At 38.0% G+C, this 21,241-nt stretch overlaps 1 protein-coding gene across 1 annotated transcript in view; it reads right to left on the bottom strand.

Moving 5' to 3' along the window:
• Nucleotides 1–4,151: 4,151 nt before the first annotated feature.
• Nucleotides 4,152–21,241, bottom strand: part of DNAJC15 (DnaJ (Hsp40) homolog, subfamily C, member 15) — a 95,071-nt gene continuing 77,981 nt past the window's right edge. Inside the window, exons 5-6 of the mRNA XM_006884611.1 lie at nt 17,201–17,271; nt 4,152–4,222 (exon numbers count right to left, since the gene is read on the bottom strand). Of these exons, the coding sequence (XP_006884673.1) occupies nt 4,152–4,222; nt 17,201–17,271 (142 nt within the window). The remainder of the gene's footprint in view (nt 4,223–17,200; nt 17,272–21,241) is intronic.

Consider the following 21,241-nt stretch of genomic DNA (forward strand, 5'->3'; position numbering starts at 1 on the left):
GATGCTGCCAATTGGTCCAGTGGTGAGAATCTTTGTCATCTTGACATTGAGCCTCAATGAGAAGTAGTGCTTTTTGAAGTTTAGTACGCAGACAGAAGTATTTTTTTAGTATATACAACTTTAAATTGCCTACTAAATGTAAGTATTCCACAAGAGAGAGAGAATGCCACACTAAGAAGACAAGACTTTTGCTATAAATGTTCTTCTGTTTCAGTAGAAGAAAGTAGGCACATGAACCACTGTTCCACAAGGTACCAAGTTAGAAGTACTATATGACGAACTGTAAGACTATTCCTGATTCAAAAGGTGTTTATTAGCTGCCAACTTAGTAGTGAACTGGACACTGATCCCTGCTGTCAAAGAGCTGAGAAACCATATTGCTTCTGCTTACACTAACACAAAGGGTGGGATATATTTTAATGTGGCTTTGAATGATGTTATGACTCTGGACACATGAAGGTCTGGAGTTAAGAGGGAATTATAAGTAAAAGTGAAGAAAAAAAAAGAAAAAAATACCAAGTAACAGAATACTTGGATACATATTTATTGACAAGATTTGATAAATTTTAAATTATGTTGATATTTATGTACCAAAGGGGAAAAATATTTACAATCTTACATTACAATATTACAGTATTCTCACATGGGGGCAATTTTGCACCTCCAAGGACGTGGCTAGGTTTGGAAACATTTTTGGTTGCTGTGTTATCACAACTGGAAGTTGTGGTGAGGCGAGTTCAATAATTAAGAGGCCAGGATGCTGCTAATCACCCTTTAATGCATTCCATTAGATTTCAGATTATTTCCCCTGAAACATCAGTCATTTTGTTCACTGTATCAACTGTACCAAGGTGGAGAATGCTACAACTAATGGTGTCATAAGTTAGCGACATATAAAGAATATTAAAAAAAATATTCTAAAATAAATGAAATCTAGCAGATGAATTCTGATTAATGCCCACAGGACTTATAAAGGGATACTGGGGGGTAATGCTCACCCTCTGCATCTCATATCTGTTCTCTCACTTTGAAAACTGTACAGTGGTAAAGACCATGGGCTGTTTTGAGAAAATAATTTACTGTATATTCTCCCTCTTGATTTTGAGAAATACTGCAGTCTACAAAGAATCTATTAAAAAAAATGATAAAACATTACTACAAGAAACAAAAAGAGACCTGAAGAAGTGGAAGAATATCCCTTGTTCATGGATAGGAAGACTCAATATTGTGAAAATGACAATCCTACCAAAGGCAATTTACACACTCAAGGCAATCCCAACACAAATACCAATTCCATTCTTCAACGAGATGGAAAAGGCAATCTGCAATTTCATTTGAAATGGAAAGAGGCCCCGAATAAGAAAAGCACTCCTTAAAAAGAGAAATAAGGTAGGAGGCATATCCCTCCCTGATTTCAAATCCTACTACACTGCCGTGGTGGTGAAGACAGTGTGGTTCTGGTATAATGACAGACACATAGATCAGTAGGATAGAATAGAAAATCCAGAAATCAGTCCATCTTACCTATGGTCCATTGATTTTTGACAAAGAGATGAAATTAGTTAAGTGGGGAAATGACAATCTTTTTACCAAATGGTGCTGGCAAAATTGGAAAACTACCTGTAGAAAACTCAAGCAAGATTCATACCTCACTCCATACACAAAAACCAACTCAAAATGGATCATGGACCTAAGACTAAAACCAAGGACTATACATTTTATTAAAGAAAAGCTTGGAAGAACTCTAGAAGTCCTAACCCACAACATAAACAGTCTTCCAAGCATCCTGAAAAATCTACAACCAGGAGAGGATAAAATAGATAAATGGGACCTCCTAAGAATCAAATCCTTATGCACATCTAAAAACTTCTCCAACAGAGTAAAAAGGGAAGGCACAGATTGGGAAAAAAATATTTGATAATGACATATCAGATAAGGGACTTATATCTAGAATTTATAAAATACTTGAGCACCACAACAAGATAAAGGTAAATAACCCAATTGAAAAATGGGCACAGGATATGGACAGACACTTCACCAAGGAAGACATTCAGATGGCCAGCCAACAAATACATGAAGAAAGTTCAAAATCCCTAGCCGTAAGAGAGATGCAAATCAAAACAACTACGAGATATCATCTCACCCCAGTAAGAATTGCAAAATTTAACAGAGCAGCAAACAACAAATGCTGGAAAGGTTGTGGAGAATTTGGAACCCTTACTCACTGTTGGTGGGAGTGTAAAATGGTGCAACTACTATGGAAGGTTGTATGGCGCTTTTTCAAAAAGTTGCAAATAGAAATATCATTTGACCCAGCAATTCCTCTAGTGGGAATATACCCTAAAGAAACCATAACTGCCACCCAGGCAGATATATGCAAACCCATGTTTATCATGGCTTTGTTCACAATAGCAAAGAGTTGGAAACAACCTAAGTGCCTATCAACAAATGAATGGATAGAGAAGCTCTGGTATAGTCACACAATGGAATACTATGCTGCATTGAAAAGCAAGGAACTCATGCAATAGTATTCAAAATGAGTGACCCTGGAGGACATTATGCTGAGAGAAATATCTCAATCACAAAAGGACAAATACTGCATAGTGCCACTGTTGTAAAATGGGACTGACATCAGGACTGGGGGGAGATTGAGAAAGGGATAAATTATGTATACTGCTTTGGAACAGATGAGGGAGAGAACAGTTTAAAAGAGGTATATGATTGGGTATTATGGTTATGACAAGAGTCCAGAATGAAGGTTGTATAGTGGAGTGTACTGGGGGGAGGAGGGAACTGTATACCAATGAAGGAATTTTTCTTTTATTTTTCAAAGAGTTGAGGGAACTGGGTGGGGGAGTGGGCAGGGATAAAAATGCAACAATGAATGAATAGAAATTAAAAATCTCTGTAAACGTTCATTAAAACTAATAAAATAAATTAAAAAAAATACTGCAGTCTATCACATTAGATACACCCATTTCTGCTACTTCTGGCCTCCGGAAACAATGCTGATCCACCAGTCAAATGGGAGGTCATATTAATTTTTTTCTTTAGGCTTGCTCTGTGCCATTTATTCCATGACAAATTCCCTCATGCATTAGACCAAATATTCTTTTCTTCTTTGTAACTTCTTTAGCATATCATCTGTAACTCTCTAATTGTAGCAATTATTTATTTATGTGCTTTATCTTTCCTCTAAAGTCCTAATTCATAATTATCATTCTCAGGGGTCCCAGTACAGTGCCTTATACATCATAGGTGCTCAATAAATATCTGTGGAATAATTGCATATAGAGCACTTGCAGATTATAATGAAACACATACCCTTCTGACTTCTCTCAACTCTTTGCTCGCTTTCCTCACAGGGCTCATTTTGTAAATCTTTAATCATTTCCGCAGTTCCTCATGTTCTTAGGCAACAGCTATATAGTCTCAGAGAGAACAGAGTTCTTTAACAAGTCCTACTGCAGCTTAACAAAACACTACTTAGTATCTTTCATTACGTTTCAGATTATTTCTCTGTAAGGTGGCAGCAAACATTTGGTCATAAATCATATAAAGATCCTTGGTATATACAGTATCCCAAATTCTTCGGAGGAAACAAGGGGCATAGATGACAGTACAAATAAAAGCAGGAAGACCGTGTCCAAATATTGCTCATGAAACCCAATACTTGTTTGTGCTCCTCTGTGTATGTTAAAGAGCTCTGGTGGCCAGCACATTAACAGTTGTATCACCAACTGAAAGGTCTGTGATTCAAATCCACTAGCTGCTCTGAGGGAGAATGTTGGGTAGTCTCCTCCAGTAAAGATTTACAGCTTTGGAAAGCTGATGGAGGGCTTGCTCCCTTGGTCCAGTAGCAGTGGGTTTAGGTTTTTGGTTTGGTTATGTATACTGGGAGGAAGTTCTGGGCTAACCTAATGAAAATCTTAAAATGTATAAATATAACTGGAGGAAGGAAAGAGGGGAAAAGATCACTTACAGAATTTTATGGGGCTTGGTTAAAAAGTAAAAAGAAAGCAAGATTAATGATATTTTATTGCACGACAGTTTAATAAAGGAAGAAATTATTGTGGTCCATGTAGAAAGTTGATGAAGATTTTGAAAAGTTCCTTTCCGAGTCTTTCTTCGCAGTAATACTTGAGCATCAGTTAGCGTTTAATGCTTGATTCCAGTAAGTCTTTAGCTTCATTTATTTTGGCTGCTAAATAAGGAGACCCACCTGAGAGAAAAAAGATAAATTATTGAAAAGATGTTTTCAGAATTGACAAATTTTAAAGTCCCAAATATAGAAAAAACACTCGACTATAATCTTTTCTCTTTCCCCAACCCATTTATCCTCTGACAAATTACTTTATAAACTGACTAGAAGTTAAACAGCATAAACTGAATGTGCTTAGTGAAGCACTACAGACATCCAATGATCACAGATAATTGAGAAAAATACAAAGAAAGCCATGATGAGGAATGATTCAAAAACATTCAAACATTTCATTGGACATACATTCATTCACCATTCAAAGATCTGACTAGAAAATTTCCTGCAATTAAGTGGATGGTTATAAAATGGTTTTTTTTTCTGAAGATTATGTTTTTTAAAGGGGGGTTTATTAACATCCTTTCATCTGTGGAGGAGGGTATCTTTGTGAGAAGGTCATCAACCAAGAATCTTTCCAAGTCTTATACAACTGAAGTGTGGATTTGGATAAAATACCTGTAAGGAAACGTAAATTATACTACATCCAGTTTCTATGTTACCATTACAGGTGAATGAATTAATAATTGGGTGATAATATAAATAACGTAAAGGAACTTTTTTCTGTTCGCTTAAATGACTCCATTAGAATACGGACAGAATGTAGCCTTGGATTCACAGTCCTGAAAGGAAGAAAGGTCAGATTGTTTAGTTCATTACAGTGAATTCTTTTTAATGCAAACAGCAAGATGAAAGTCAAGGTAAGTAGAGCCTATCTGACATTCAAAAACTCTAGCCCCAAACTATCACAGTAAAGCTACTCAAACATCATGCAACTTCCAAATTCTGGTCCTGAACACTGTCATCACTTAACGCTTGAGCTAACAATCACATTATAGTTCACCAGTCTTTTTGTGTTTGTTTTTACTTTCTTTGAACACAAACCATCTATAGCAGCAAAAAGATCACAAGGTCTCAGTAGCTTACAACACACCATAAGGCACCTAGATAGCAAAGGGTAAAATGCCCTGGTTTTACTGAAGTCTTACTGGTATACAACTTTGCAGGGAGAAAAAGCAGAACAGCAAAGCAGAAAAGGTGTTGTTGCAGAATGCTATATTTAGCTGTTTGCCCTTGAAGGTGACACTGATAATTTTGTATCAAGATCTGAATCACTAAACACTTATGGAATAAACCATAGAGTATCCTTGTGTATATGATAAAATTACAAATAAAGGTGATAAAAGCCTTACATATGCACTTGGTTGTGAAATATGCAGATTTTTTATCTCTAAAACTGATCTTATAATCAGGTAATAGGAAACTTGGTAAGAGACTTTTTAAACTTTTAGTTACTAAAGCAATATCAGATATTCTGTACATGCTCAACAAATAGTAAGATATTAATTAAACATAACCATTTCTGATATTTAAATCACAGGTCATTAATATGTTCATTTGGCAAATGGGGGGGGAAACCACAGACACAGAAGACAGAAAATCTTATGAAACATTCCATTTCTTAGTGGAAATGTTAGAGGAAAGTTTTATAGTTTAGTCAGAATAATGTTGAGTTCTCTACCATCCACATGCTGATCTTCAATTTCTTCATATGACAAAAACGAAAAAAAAAATTCCACTGCCAGAGAATTGTTTCCACCCAGAGCAACCTACAGGATGAGGCTGAAAAAGGCTGTAATCTTCAGGAAAGCAGATTTCCACACCTCTCTCCTGTGGAATGGCTGGTGGGTTTGAACCACTGTCTTTTCTGCTAACAGCTGAGTATTTATCTGATCTTTTATCAACCAATAGTTCTCTGTGGGAGAAAGGTGAACCATCTCACCCAGGAAAGATTTATAGTCTATGAAATCCAATGAAGGGTCATTATGAGTTAGTTGGAAGAATTCAGTAGCAGTGGGGTTTGCTGTGGAATAATTATAATAGGTATCTCTCTCACACACACACACACAATATGAAAATATCAGAAAAAAAAGGAAAAGAACAAATGTTTGAAGTAATAATGATTTTTAAATACTCAAAATTTATAGTAGACATCAATCCACAGACCCAGGAGCAGCAAGTAGGGTAAATACCTCCAAGTCTACACCTAGGCATTAATAGATTCAACTTACAAAAATCAAAGACAAAAATCTTAAAAGAAGCTAGAAGGAAAACACCTTATCTACAAGGGAACAAGGATAAGAATTACATTTCTCTTTAGAAAACATGAAAGCAAGAAGAGCATGGAAAAAAAAAGAAGAGCATGGAGCAAAATATTTAGCATGCTGGAAGGAAGAAAAAACCAAAACCCACTTGCTAGACTAGAACTCTGTCTGTATTCAGTGAAATGATTCTCAAAAGGAAGGAGAAAGAAAGCTGTTCTCAGACAAACAAAAATTGAGGCAATTTGTTGCCTGTTGACCTGAATTCAAGCAATATTAAGCAACATTCTTTAGAGAGAAAGAAAATGATATAAGTTAGAAAGTGAATCTACAGGAAGAAAGAGAGCGCCAGAGAAAGAATATATGCAATGCAATAAAATATTCTCATCATTACTCTTAGTGGATGTAATCGATAATCGTTTGCTCAAAATAATAACAGTAACAAGTGATAGTACACAGAAAACTGGCATGAATGCCAGAGATGTTCTGAGGGACAAGAGAGAAGAATTGGGAATATGTACTATACTAAGCCACTTAAACAGTGGTACAGTTATTTGGAAGTGGGTTAAAAAAAGTGGGTTCAACTAGTGGAAAATGTTTTTTGCAAACTCTGCAGCAGTAAATACAACTTTTTAAAGAAGCACATGTTACGTGCTAATAATGAATATGAAAATGAAATGATATAAAATTATCAACTGAAACTAGAAGCAGAAAAAAAGAGCATGAAAGAGGAAAAAAGTAACAAAGGACAAAAGTAGTGACTAGAAGGTATTGTGGATGTGGCAGTGACTAATCCAACTATCCTAATAGTCACTTAAATGTGAATAGTCTATAAATATGGTGATAAAAATATCAGACTGGATTTCAAAAATCAGAACCAACTTAACATTATCTATAAAGAGCTCACTATAACTATAGATACATACTGATTAAAAGAAAAGGAATGGAGAGGGTTAAATCATGCTAATTCTAACAAAAATGGAGTAAAAAGGTCTCAGACAAAGCTGATATTAGAGCACAAAGCATCATATAAATACTAACTGTATAAGGTTAAACTCATCAATTTGATAGATGAAATGGGTTTGATTTTTAAAAGACACAATCTACCATCTCTGAAAAACATATCTACTAAAAAACAGAAAACCTGAACAGACCTATAAGTATTTAAGAAATTTAATCATAAATAAAATCCCATAATGGAAATACCAAGTCCAGATTACTTCACAGGTATATTCTAAGTTTTTGGAAGAAATGGTGCCTATCTCTTACAAACTCTCCCAGAAAATCAGAACCAGAGCGGGAAGTTCCTAATTCATTCTAGGGCAGTGCTACCATCATAATAAAAACCAAGTTAAAAATATTATAATACGGCAGACCAGTATTTATCATGAACCAACTCATAACTGATGCTCCATGGGGTTTCCCAGGTCATAAATCACACAGGAGACTGTCTGTCCTTCTCCCTCAGACTGGCTCGTGGGTTCAAACTACCAACGAGCCACCTCCTTTGGGTCAGCAGTACAACTCCCTAGGGACTACGCTATCAGAGCTCCCTATTAATACGGATGCAAAAATTCTCAATAAAATTTAGGTAAACTAAAGTCAACAATGTGTAAACACAGTTATACATCAAGATCAAGTGAGATTTATTCCAGGTTTGGAGAGTTAGTTGTTGGTTGGCGGTTAGTTGCCAAGGAGTCAAAGGCAACTTAGAGTGACCCGATGAACAACAGACCTGAACTCTGTCCTATCCTGTGCAGGACTGGTTAAATATTAAAAAACCAATTAACTCATTAACATCAACAGGCTAAAAAAGAAAAAAAAAAACAAACCCAGTAACATCATACAAAAATAAATAAGAAAATAATTTGAAAAAAAACCAACTCATTCATGACACAAATGTGTAGAAATTACTTGTTATGCATTTGAGAGCTGGACAATGAATAAGGATGACAGAAGAAGGACTGATACCTTTGAGCTGTGGTGTTGGAGAGGAGCACTGAACATCCCATTATGGCCAAGAGAACAAACAGATATGTCTTGGAGAAAGTACAGCCAGAATGTTCTTTGGAGACACAAATGATGAGGCTTTGTCTCACATAATTTGGTCAAGTTGCTAGGAGGGACTATTCCTTGGAGAGGGTCATCATGCTGGGAAGGGTGGAGGGGCAGCAAAGGAGAGGAAGCCTCAACCAGGTGGATTGGTGGGGTAACTACCGCACTGAGCTGCAGTGTATCAGGAAGTGTGGGGACGGCACAGGATAGGACAGGGTTCAGGTCTTTTGTTCATAGGGTTGCTATGACTTCATGCTCAACTTGACGGCACCTAACAACAACAACAGGAACAACAGACAAGACTAATCTTTGGTGATCAATATTAGGATGGTTTTAACCTTTGGGTCAGCAGTGACTATAAAGGTACACTTGGGGTGGTATAATCCCAGTCATAATTTGTGTATTTTTATGAGTGTATATAGTCAATTTTTAAAAGTTTACTGATAAACTAATACTGAAGATATATCATGGTGACCTCCACACAGTCTAATAACAAAATAAATTTATACTGTCCAAAAATCACTGAGGCTAAGCAAACCTGTGAGTAAAATCATAATGATGAAGGTGGTTACTGAGCCCTGTTCTTTTACCTCCTATAAATAAATGTACACTTCCTCTGACATCCTTGCCAGCTTCTCTTTCAGCAATTTTTAGCCTCAAATCACCCTGACTGCCTCTGTCTGAACACTTTCTCTACTGTTATCGCCTCAGCTCTTTGAACAGCGCTTGTCCCTCAGGCTAAAACACAGACTTCTTGCTGCCGAGTCTATTCTGATTCACAGAAGAGGTTGAGGACAGGCTAGAGCTGTCCCCCATGGTTTCCAAGGCTACACATCTTTCTGGAAGTAGACTATTATCTGTTTCTCCCACAGAGGCAATGGTGAGTTCACACTGCTGCCCATCTGGCTAGCAATCAAGTGCGTCCCCACTCTGTCAGGAGGCCTCCCTCTCGGCTCGCAGTCACTTCAGAGTCACTTAGTCAGAGCTCTTTCTCCACGGGGTATCGAAGCTGTAAAGTGCACGGGGGGACACTGCCCACCTTTTTGCCTTAGAGCCATGAGTGGATTCAAACCCCCAGAGAGGCAGAGCTCTTGGGTGAACTGTGCAGTTCTCTCTGGACTGCACTGTCAGAGCTAACTTGGCTCACAGTGGATAAAATTATCAGCTAGCTGCTCTCTTATTAAGGTAAGTTATGGCAGCTCCAAGTAGAAAAGTGTCTTCCTTACCCAGGCTAAATCTTCACTGTTAATGCTTTTGCTTTTCAATGATGTTAATTCTGTCCTCCTTAAGGTACAATAGGGAGCTATAGTAGCAGTCTACAGAGAGTTGTGCTACTAACCTAACAGTGCTCAGAATCTACCAGGGGCTCTGTGGGAGGAAGATGGACTATCTCCTCTGTGTGACTTACAGCCTCTGAAAACCCACTGGAGGGTCAGCTAGGAATGAACTCCTCCTTCCTTTATAAAACAAAGACAACAAAATCATATAGGATATATAAACCAAAAACCAAACCCAATGCCTAACACATAGCAACCCTCTACCAGGTTTCCAGGCTGTAAAGCTTTTTAAGAGGAGACTGACCATCTTTCTTCTACATAACAGTGAGTGGATTCGAACTGCTAACCTTTCAGTGAGAAGATCTATACTGTGCCACCAGAGTTCATTAACTGACATAAACCAGGGCATACCTATATATAAAACACTGTATGTAACAGAAGCTGTATATATATTTTGTTCAAGTGCTCACAGATTACTTACTAAAATTTATCACAGGTTGGATCATAAAGTAAGGCCCAAGAAATTTCAAAGAACTAAAATCAGAGTATATTCTAATTCTGTAACTAAATGAAAGTAAACCACAGATAATTAATACAAATATAACTATAAAATTTCCAATTGTTTGGAAACGAGGTAATGCATGTGAAATAATCTGTAAATCAGAGAAATCATCATGGAAATTGTATTTTGAACTGAATAACAGCTGAAAATAATGATCTAAATATTCATCTTTTAAACATTAGAAAGAAAAAAGGAAATGAATGCCAAAAAGTACATAAAAGTACATAATTACATAAAATTAGTCATTTTAAAACAATACTGTGGCATTTAATACGTTCATTGTTGTGCAACCACCATCTCAGGAAGCAGTGCAGCCAAGGTAATGCTTAGAGGTGAGGCTGGTTAGACTCTGGCTCACATGCTTTGGTCTCCTAGGTGGGAGGACAGAATTCTATCAAGAATCAGGAGGGGCCAGTTCTTGGAGGAAGACATCATAAACAGATCAGAGGAGAAGAAGCAGCCCCTCAATGAGTTGGGTACAGTAACGGCAACAATGGGATTAAGCAGTGGAGATTATAAAGGTGGCACAGCAGGGCAAGGTTCTGACTGCTACACACTGTTTATTGTTGTTCGGAGTCATCAGGATGGCTACAGCTCATAGAGACCCTCTGGACAAGAGACCTGAACCATGCCCTGTCTTGCATCACCAACATGATTTGTCAGTGTCATTATCAAGCCCATTGTGGCAGCTACTGTGTCAATCTGTCCTAATGAGCATCTTCTCCTTTGCTGACATTGTACCTTTCCCAGCATGATGTCTCTCTCTAAGGACTGGTTGCTCCTGAAAATATGCCCAAAGGAAGCTCCACTAGTCTTGCCTGCAAGGAGCACTCTGGTTGCTCATGGATGGTATGTTCTTTTGGCAGTTCATAGGATAGTCAGTATTCTTCTCCAACATCACAATTCAAAGGCACTGATTCTTCTGTGTTCTTTATTCACTGTCCAACTTTCAGATGCAGAGGAAGCAATGGAAAACACCATGCCTTGTATCAGATCAGGCACATCTTAGTCTTTAAACTGGTATCTTTTACTCTTTAGCACTTTAAAGAGAACCTTGACTGCAGATCTTTTTTTTCTTTTTTGGTGAGAAAAATTTGTATTTAGAATTAGCCAGCTAGATTCAGTTTAGATGATCCCAATTTTGTTGGCAACATGCAAAGCACCATAGTCAGGAGAAGTTGAACATAGGCCTTCTTCTCTCCATCAGGCCTAATCAAAGTGTTGACCTTAGCCACATCAATGTCATAGTGCTTCTTTACAGCTTATTTGATTTGGTACTTGTTGGCCTTGACATCCACAATGAACACAAGGGTGTTATCCTCTATCTTCTTCATGGCTGATTCAGTGGTAAGGGAAACATGATGATGGCATAGTGGTCAAGCTTGTTTCTCCTGGGGGCACTTTACCGGGGATATTTGGGGAGCCTTTGGAGTCTCAGAGTCTTATGCTGCCAGAAGGTGGGTGATGTGAGGATCTTGTGGCTGTGGATACCGCCCTTCAGGACTGTCTTTTTGGCCTTTAATGCCTTAGCCCTTTGGCTTCAGTTTTGGGAGGGGCAAGGGCTTCCTTCTTTGTTTTCAGTGCCATCTTTGTATAAAGGACGCAGTATGTCTTAGATTTCTTAACCTGGATTGTAGATCCAAGTAAATATATATGTACATCTTTTAGATGTAATATATTGTTGTTGTTGTTATGTGCCATTGAGTTGCCTGTGACTCACAGCAAGCCTATGTACAACTGCCCTAAATCCTGCTCTATCCTGTGCCAATCTTCTTGTCTCTGACACACCTACTTCCATATCTCATCGAAGGTCTTCCTCTCCTGCGCTGTCTCTCTCCCCTCCCAGGCATGATGCCACTCTCCAAGGACTGATCCTGCCTTGCAACATGTCCAAAATACGTCATACAAAGCTTCCGAATCCTTGTCTCCAAGGAGCAGCCTGGTCTCATCCTCTCTAGAATGAACCTGTTTGTTCTCCTAGCAGTCCATGGTATATTCAATACTCTTCTCCAGCATCACAGCTCAAAGGCATTCATTCTCTCAAGCCTTTATATTAAATTTAGCTTCATCTAAAGTGATAGTAAGTAAAGAAAATTCATTCATCTGACATACTTTGGACATGTTACAAGGAGGAACCGGTCCTTGCAGAGGGACATCATGCTTGGGAGGGTGGAAGGACCGTGCAGGAAAGGAAGACCCTCAATGAGATGGATTGATTCCGTCACTGGGTAATGGGGATAAGAGTGTTGGAGACAATGAGATTGACAAGGGATAGAGAAAGGTTTAGGGCTCTTGTACATAGGGTTGCTATGAGTTGCAAACAACTTGATAGCACATAACAACAACAGTATAATTACTCTGATTTGGGTTTTTTTGGGGTGTTTGGTTGGGTTGGGTTTTTCCTCCCCTTTTCCACATTTATTATGATGTGGCTTAATGGTCCAGTTATGAAGATTTTTAAATCCCTACTGATGGCTATAGTTACTGATCTTTAGTACTTCAAGTCGTCTTCCCCTTCAGCATGAAAGCTATGTCTCTGTATCATAGGTTGTGGATCAATCTGCCTCCAATCCTGATAAAACATTCTTCATATAGTCTGGTTTCTTATACTGCTTGCTAAGCAGATTGAATAGGTATGGCGGAAGGATAGAATCCTGAAGTACACTTTTCCTAATTTGAAATCATGCAGTATTTCCTTTGCTGTGTTCAATCAGCAGCTTCTTGGCCCACATACAGGTTCTGCATGACCATGTTGTTTTGGAATTCCCATTCTTTGCAATATTATCAATAATGTCTTACAAGCTACACAAGTACATTTGCATAACAAACATCTTTCTGGTATTCTCAGCTTTCAGCCATGATCCATCTGACATCAGCAATGAAATCCCTGTTCCATGATCTCTTCTGAATCCAGCTTGAATTTCTAGCAATATCCTATAAATACATTTGACTATTGTTGTTGTTGTTAGGTGCTACTGAGTGGAGTATGATTCATGGTGACCCTATGAACAAAAGATCTGAACCCTGTTCTATCCTGTGCCATCCCCCTTGCACACTTCTTGACACTCAATAGCCCACTGAGGCAGTCGCCACATCTGAACTGTTCTTAATCCCAATATTTAATTTCATTATAAATACTATTAAAGAAAAATGAAAGTATGGTATGTTTCTTGAGAGGGCACAAATTGAAAAGCAAGCCAACTTCAGCCAAGGATCAGAATGTTCTAAGTAACTGATCGGCAGTGCAGGCAGGCAGCTCTCCATCACTAGAAGTTTTCTTTTTGTTTGTTTCCTTGGTTGATCTACAATTCATGGTAGCCCAGATTTTAACCACCTCTATGACTGCAGTAGACTGGACTGTTGTGATTCAGAGTTTTCATAGGATGGTCTTTACAAGTAGATAGCGATGTCCACCAGTCCAAGCCCCTGCTTGGTCAGAAGCATAGCAACACATAGGCCTCCAGAGACTGGGGAGCAGTGTCTGTACATGAGGCATACAGGAATCAAACCTAAGTCTCCTATGCAGAAGGACAGAATTATGTCAATGAGCAACTAATGCCTCATTGAAAGTCTTTAAGGAGAGTTAAAAGGTCATTGTCTCCCATGACAAACATGAAGAGTTCTTGAATGTTTATAGAGCTCCATTATCTATTTACACAAGTATTTATCAAACTATTTTGGCAAAGTTTTACTTTCTAAAAAAATTTTCAATCTGTGGTGAGCCAATACTTAGCATCTTTCAAAAACTACTTCTTGTTGTTGTTGTTGTTGTGTACTGTAGAGTCGGAACCAACCCATAGTTGACTGGCTGGTCGGTTTTCAGAGTCAGTTCATAGGACAGAAGGAGACTGTCCATTCTTCTCTCCAGAGCATTTGGTGGCCTTGAACCACATGTCTTTGGGACTGCAGCGCAGCTTCTTGCCACTACGCCACCAGAGCTTGATAATATCTAGAGATATTTTGAAAAGTATCTTTCAAAAAATAATTTCAAAAGTATCATACATTTTGACATCATAGTAACATAAAGTTGTCTAAACACTCATCTTCCATTTCTGTTTTCAACGTGCACACTGGTGGCAAACCATCGATTAGCGCTGACAGGCACACTACATTTTGATTAGTAATGGATTAGATAACATCCAAGAATCTCTGAAAATTGACCTGGTTTGTCTCCTGTCTATACTCATTGACCATTAATACACAACTCTAGATATCCTAACAATGAATCTCATCCTGCAGCTTTAAGAAAGGAAGTAATCTAAAAGACACTACTCTGGAAAAAAAAAAAAGATACTAGTCTGAAAGCATCAGATTAAGGACCTGAGATGTGTTTACTTCATTAATTTTTTATCTCACTAAACTGAAAGCAAATTTCACGTTTTATCCAAACACATCTGGATGCTCATTTAATACTGGATACAAAAAAAATTCTTTTCAGCCATTCCCCACACCTAATTTTCTGGTGTTACTTTCTTTACTCAAGCTGTTAATGAAATGTGTAACAAACTATAGCTGATCACACATATAAAAGTCCCAAATTCACCCTACCAGCTAACAACAAAACCCACAGGCAAGTGGTAGAAGAGCATGCTGGGGAACTTTAGAAGCACGAGGTTTATAATTTTCCTTTTGTAGCCGCCTATATAGCATCTTGGAGAAAGCAAACATGATGAACAAGCAAAAGAGCTGATAGGGCTAAGAGCTTTCCATTCTCATATTTCCAAAAATACTCTTATCTTTCACTCTCAAGGACACTGAAGAGTTTGGTTAAAGATCTATTATCCTCTCCCATTTAAAGAAAAAGAGACAAGACCTTCCTTCTCAAGAGACAATTTCCAGATTCATGAATTCACTGTCTCCTCAAAATGTGCCGCTTCCAGTGGTTAGAACATTCCTTAATTCACTAGACTTCTATTAGAGCGGGCTTTCTTAACAAAGAGTTGGTCGATGGGTTTCAGAAAATCTATGAACTCCCTTAAACTGCAAAGTTTTAGAATTTTAAAAATTGTGAGGAAATAAACAATTACATGGAAAAAAATGCCCATAGTTCATACCACATTCTTAGAAGGTACAATAATCCAAAAAAGATGGAGTATCTTTCTTGAATTAAAAATATGATTGGAATATAAAGATTTTACATTAAATCATGTAGCCAAAAGACATTGGAAATAATGCCCTTCTTTCCGGAGACACTAAAATTTGAGAGGTTACGAGAATACTCACAATTACACTGTCAGGTGCTAGGCAGAAGCCAGAGGAAAATGCTGGCTTTCTACTCCTTGACATTCCCTCACACCACGATACCCAACAGGGCCAGGTAGAAATACACTAATTTGCTCAAAAGGGGTCAACAGCAGTCCTGGTACTATAATCTGGGACTAAATCAAGTAATTATTGAAATACTTTTACATCATAAAATATGTATTAAAGGTTTCTAAAAATGCATGCTTTTGTAGATACATTTTGAGTGTGCTTTCTTGCAAGCAAACATTCAACAACACATCAGACATCTGAAAGATATGAGTGCTTGATCCTACTGCAATCAGTCAGAGCCCAGCACACACTTGACCCAAAAGAAAAATCGACTGTTTCGGAGAAAAGGGCCTTAAGTGGAAGGTCCTTACCACCTTTCCTTCTAAGTCAATTATGGCTCTTCCTCAGGTTACAAACGAGTTCAGTTCCTTCTTGGTCTTTAAGGCCAACTGGTATTAACTAGGAATAGGTGTATATGGCTCTTATTTAGTCTTACTTTATTATTGTTGTTAGGTGCTGTGGAATACAGCAGAAGACACTACCAGGTCCTGCCCCATACTTACAAGCCTCCCTTTTAGTACAAGAAATTTAAAAGCTGCCAGTGAAGGGGACTATAAAGAAGAATTTGTTCTGACAGGGGTTGGTTCAATTCTTTCAGAGTAAGTACAAACTCACATAACATTAAAGGCCAAGAAAGAATTGTCTGAAATCGGATATTTGCAATATGGGGATTGCCTGCACTCTAAGAATTTACAGTATGAATTAGCTGAGTGGATCTGCCAGTGACTGCTCAAGCTGTTTAGAAATTTTAAGCAAAACCTCTTTTAAAAACGGATTTACTTATTTATTCACACTAAAAACATAGCAAGTGCAAAACCCAAGGAAGATGATGTTTAGTGAAAAGAAATTTTATAGTAAGTAATTAAGTGAGAAAGCTGAAAAAAGAAACATCTTATGTTGCTGTCAGTGTAGATGGGCAGGAATCAAGATTTGCTTTTATTTTTTTCCCCAAAAATAATTGGAACACTGATTTTGTAAATAAGAATCCAAGAAACCCTTCACTATCCTCGCCCTGCCTTGACTTCTGAAATACAGTGCAACTTTCAACCATCTGTTATTTTAAAGCGGAGACAGTAACGAACATATGGGCTTTCTCTTTCAAGCAGCTGTAGGGTAGTTAAAGTTATAATAATTGTCTTTCTGTAAGATAAATTTACTTTAAAAATATGGCCAGTTAAAAACAAATAGCTCCGTTTCAATGCTCTCCAGAACAAAATTTCAAAACTCACATTCATCTATTATATATTACATTCAGAGATTTAGAACATATCTGCTAAAAGTGTCTTTGTGTTTAAGGTTAAACACATATAATTCATGATACTCAAATCACCAAAGAGTCTACAAGTCATGTTTTCTTTCTCTCAAGCAAAATGCTGTGAACCTCAAACAGAGAACAGACATTTATCTATGAAATACCCAGCAACAAGTTTTCAAACACTGGTAACACAAATTCACCATTTCTTGGCTTACTTATCTCCAACTGAAAGGTTCATTTATTTATAAAGAATAATCACCACACTTGAGGTAAACACACTCCTATCTCAGTTACATATCACTTATAATAAAGTAAGTAAATTAAATGGAGTTCAGAGCATATTTTCATCCTCACAATACGAAAGATAGGAATTTTCCCTACCTTTATCTGGGTGGTTCAAAATCATGATTCTCCTGTGGGCTGTTCTAATCTTGGCCTTGTCAGCAGATGGGCTGTAAAAATAAATTAAGGTGCTTACAATAAATAGTGTCAAATGCAGATTATAAATTAACAGTTTGTGTTTCAAGAAATTAAAAGCTAATGAAAATTTCACCATCTTGTGGACACTTACAAAATTACAGCTTTTCATTTCAATTACAGCTTTTCATTTGACTTTACTAGTCATAAAAATGCCAATGATTCAATGTTGCATGTATTTTTGTTCAGTCCGTAGAATGCTAGTTCTTTTTCTCGATCGATTTAAAAAAATAAAGTGAAACACAGTATGAAGAGTAGATGATTCATAGTCCAGAATAGAAATTTAGGCTTGCAGTTCTTTCAGGAGAAAGTAGTACACACAGTGCAGCAGACGGGCATTTGGACTCCAGAGTTTGCCTGACTGATGTTAACCCCTGCTCTGCCATTTGGAACTGGGTAGCGAAGCCATGATGGCGCAGTGGTTAAGCACTGAGTTGCGACGACAAAAGCTGATGGTTTGCCTTTTACTAGTTGTCCTGTGGCAGGAAAAAACCGGCCGGCTTCCAAAAAGATTTAAAGCGTTGGAAATCCTAAGGAGTAGTTCTACTCTGTCCAACATGGTCTCTACAAATTGGGAGCGACTCTATCACAGAGAGTCTTGTTTTAGTTTTGGGTAATCTTGCTCGTGTTATTTTACTTCCCTGTGCTTCAGACTCCTCACTGCAAAATGGAGCTAACAACAATATGCTCTTTATACAAGTGGTATAAAAGTTAAATGAGTGAATGCCTACAAAGGGCCAAAATAATGCTGGCATTTAACAAGTGTTCAGTAACAGGTAACTTTTATTGGTATTACCTTTCAACAATAAATCTCAAATAAATCTCAAAGTTTAGCAAAGTTATTAGCTCAGCTTTGTGTGAAATCTGTTGGAAAAGTTTCGCTGTTCCAATATGGTAGGAGAAATTTTTAAAAGCCTAGGATTATTTGGTGAAACTTACTTGTCCAATCCTTGAAATACTTCTCATTAGTTCATTTTCCAGACCAAAAAACCCCCACGAAAACATAACACTAATAACAGAATATTAAACAGTTGCTACTTAACAGTTATTTGGAAATGGCTTCATATTCCTGGGTCTCAAGTGGAGATGATAATAGCAGGCTTACTGTAAAGGCTTGCTGTTGTGAGATGCAAAACAATTTCATTTATACAAGTGTATCAGATACTGTATCTACTATTTAGATTTGGCTTCAAGTTCTTTATTCTACAACATTTTGTGCTGCATAAAACCTCTGAGGTATAACTTTCTCTTATGTAAAACAGACATAATAAAGTCAAATACTTTTGAACATGATGGAGATCATGGATGGCACAAGACAGAGCAAGGTTTTGATCTGCTGTTCAAAGGGTATGCTCTGTAGTCTACAGCACCTAACACCATCTCTACCACCTCTCAAGGTTATCTTAAGGATAAATGTGTGTGCTGTTGAGTAGGATAATTAGATGACATAAATTAAAGATTATGATTCACCATATAGTTGTTATTATTTTAAATATGTTTTATGAAAATGTACTAGCTATTTCCTATTTTTATAAAATGGTAAAATTGGGTATACCTATTTTAATGTTTTGTGGGTTGTTTTTTTTTTTTAAATGACTCTTAAGTATCTTAAGAACATTATTTAAGTGCTTAGAAACGTCAAATTCTTCTTGCTCTGGCTACTGGTGGCCCTGGAATGTTTTCATTTTCAGTCCTTGGGTCTTCCTATCTTTCACTGATCCTTTACTTTTCCCAGCATGAAGGCTTTTTTAGGGAGAGGCACCTCATTACAACACGTCCAATGGACATAAGATTAAATTTTGCCACTGTTGCCTCTAAGGAGCATCCCAGTTGCACTACTTCCAGGATAGATTTGTTTTTCTTTTTTGCAATTCTGTACTCTTGAATTCTATGAAGTAATTGAAAACCTCATGGCTTGGGTCAGGTGTAGTTTAGTTTAGACAGACATCTTTGCTTCTTGTTAGCACTTTCAAGTGGTCCTTGACAGATTTCAAGATGCATCTCTTGGTTTTTTGACTGCTGCTACCATGTGCAGTGACTGTGGATCCAAGTAAACGAAATCATTCCCTATCCAGTTGTGAAGATTTCTGTTTTCTTGATGTTGAAGGGTAATCATAATGCTGGTTGTTGATGACTCTTTCTGTGCCTTCAGACTTCTTGTTAGTTGCCATCGAGTTGACCACTGCCCAAAGAGACCCATTGACTGGTAGATCCATACCCTGTCCTGTTCTGTATCAATCTCATCATTTCCAATATACTTGAAGTTCATTGTTACAATCCATCTTCCTGAAGATCTTCCTCTGCTTCCCTGATGCTAGTCCTTAACAAGGAAAATGTTTGGGTTTTTTTTTTCTAAGGTCTGACTTCTCCCTACAATACACCCAAAGTATGTGTGATGAAATGTGCCCATCTTTGCCTCTCAAGATCACCTTGGTTGGACTTTCTCCAAGACATATTTGCTTGTTCTTTTAATAGGCCATGGGATCATCAGAACTATTTCCAATATCACAACTCAAAAGCATCAATATTTCTATCATCCTTAGTCACTGTCCAACTTTGAGATGTACAGCAAGTAACTTTCAGACCATGGATTAGATTAAGACAACTTCGTCTTTAAAGTGACATCATTGCTACATAGAACTTTGGAGAGGTTCTTGCTAGCAGGCTTCCCCACTGTGATACAATGTCTTTTGATTTCTTGGTTGCTGGTAACAAGGATTTTGATTGTGGACGGTTGATTGTGTTAAGATTCACTGACAATTTCAATCCTTTCTCCATGTACCATCGTGTTGCCTACTGGCCCAGTGGTAAGGATATTTGCTTTCTTAATGTTGAGATGTAATCCATATTGAAGACTGTAGTCTTTGGTCTTTTGCAGGAAGTGCTTCTGATCTTCTTCACTTTCAGTGAGCAAGGTTAGACTCCATTTGTCAATTCTTTATTTGTCCAGCATGTCCATCTGCTGCATTCATTGACAGTTCTTGCTACTTCAAAGATTACCAATCTTGTTAATGACAACAAACAAATGATGAACAGGCATGAACAATATTTCATTAATAAGATTCGCCCCTCTACCCTCCATGTGGCCGGGGTGCTATGGCCTCTTCTAAATCCAGACTGAACTTCTGGCAGTTCTCTATGTACTGTTCTAGCCATTTTAAAATGATCTTCAGAAACCTACTGCTTATATGTGATAGTAACAATTTGTTGTTGCTGTTGTTATGTGCCGTCGAGTCATTTGCGACTCATAGCGACCCCATGTACAACAGCCCTAAACCCTGCTCTATCCTGTGCCAATCTCATTGCCTCTGACACACCCATCCCGATTACCCCAGTCACTGAATCAATCCACCTCATAGAGGGTCTGCCCCTCCTGCGCTGTCCCTCCACTCTGCCCAGCATGATGTCCCTCTCTAAAGACCTGTCTCTCCTTACAACATGTCCAAAGTAGGTCAGGCAAAGCCCCAGAATCCTTGCCTCCAAGGAGCAACCTGGTTTAACCCTCTCTAGGATGAATCTTTTTGTTTTCTTGGCAGTCCATGGTACATTCAATACTCTTCTCCAGCACCACAGCTCAAAGGCATCAATTCTCCTTCTATCCTCCCTAGTCATTGTCCACCTCTCTGATGCATAACAAGTGATTGCAAAAACCATGGCCTGTATCAGGCACACCTTAGTCTCCAGAGAGACACCGTTGCTCTTGAGTACTTTAGAGAGGTCCCTAACAGCAGACTTTCCCATTGCAATACGTTTTTTGATTTCCTGGCTACTGGTGCCAAGAGTGTTGACCATGGAGCCAAGCAAACTGAAGCTGTGAACAATCTCAGTCTCTTCACCATCCATCCTGATGCTACCGATTGGTCCAGTGGTGAGAATCTTTGTCTTCTTGACGTTGAGCCTCAGTCCATATTGAAGGCTGCAGTCCTTGACCCTCTGCAGTAAGTG

Source organism: Elephantulus edwardii, unplaced genomic scaffold (genome assembly GCF_000299155.1).
Source record: "Elephantulus edwardii isolate Elephantulus edwardi_28Jun2011 unplaced genomic scaffold, EleEdw1.0 scaffold00036, whole genome shotgun sequence".
Taxonomy (NCBI): domain Eukaryota; kingdom Metazoa; phylum Chordata; class Mammalia; order Macroscelidea; family Macroscelididae; genus Elephantulus; species Elephantulus edwardii.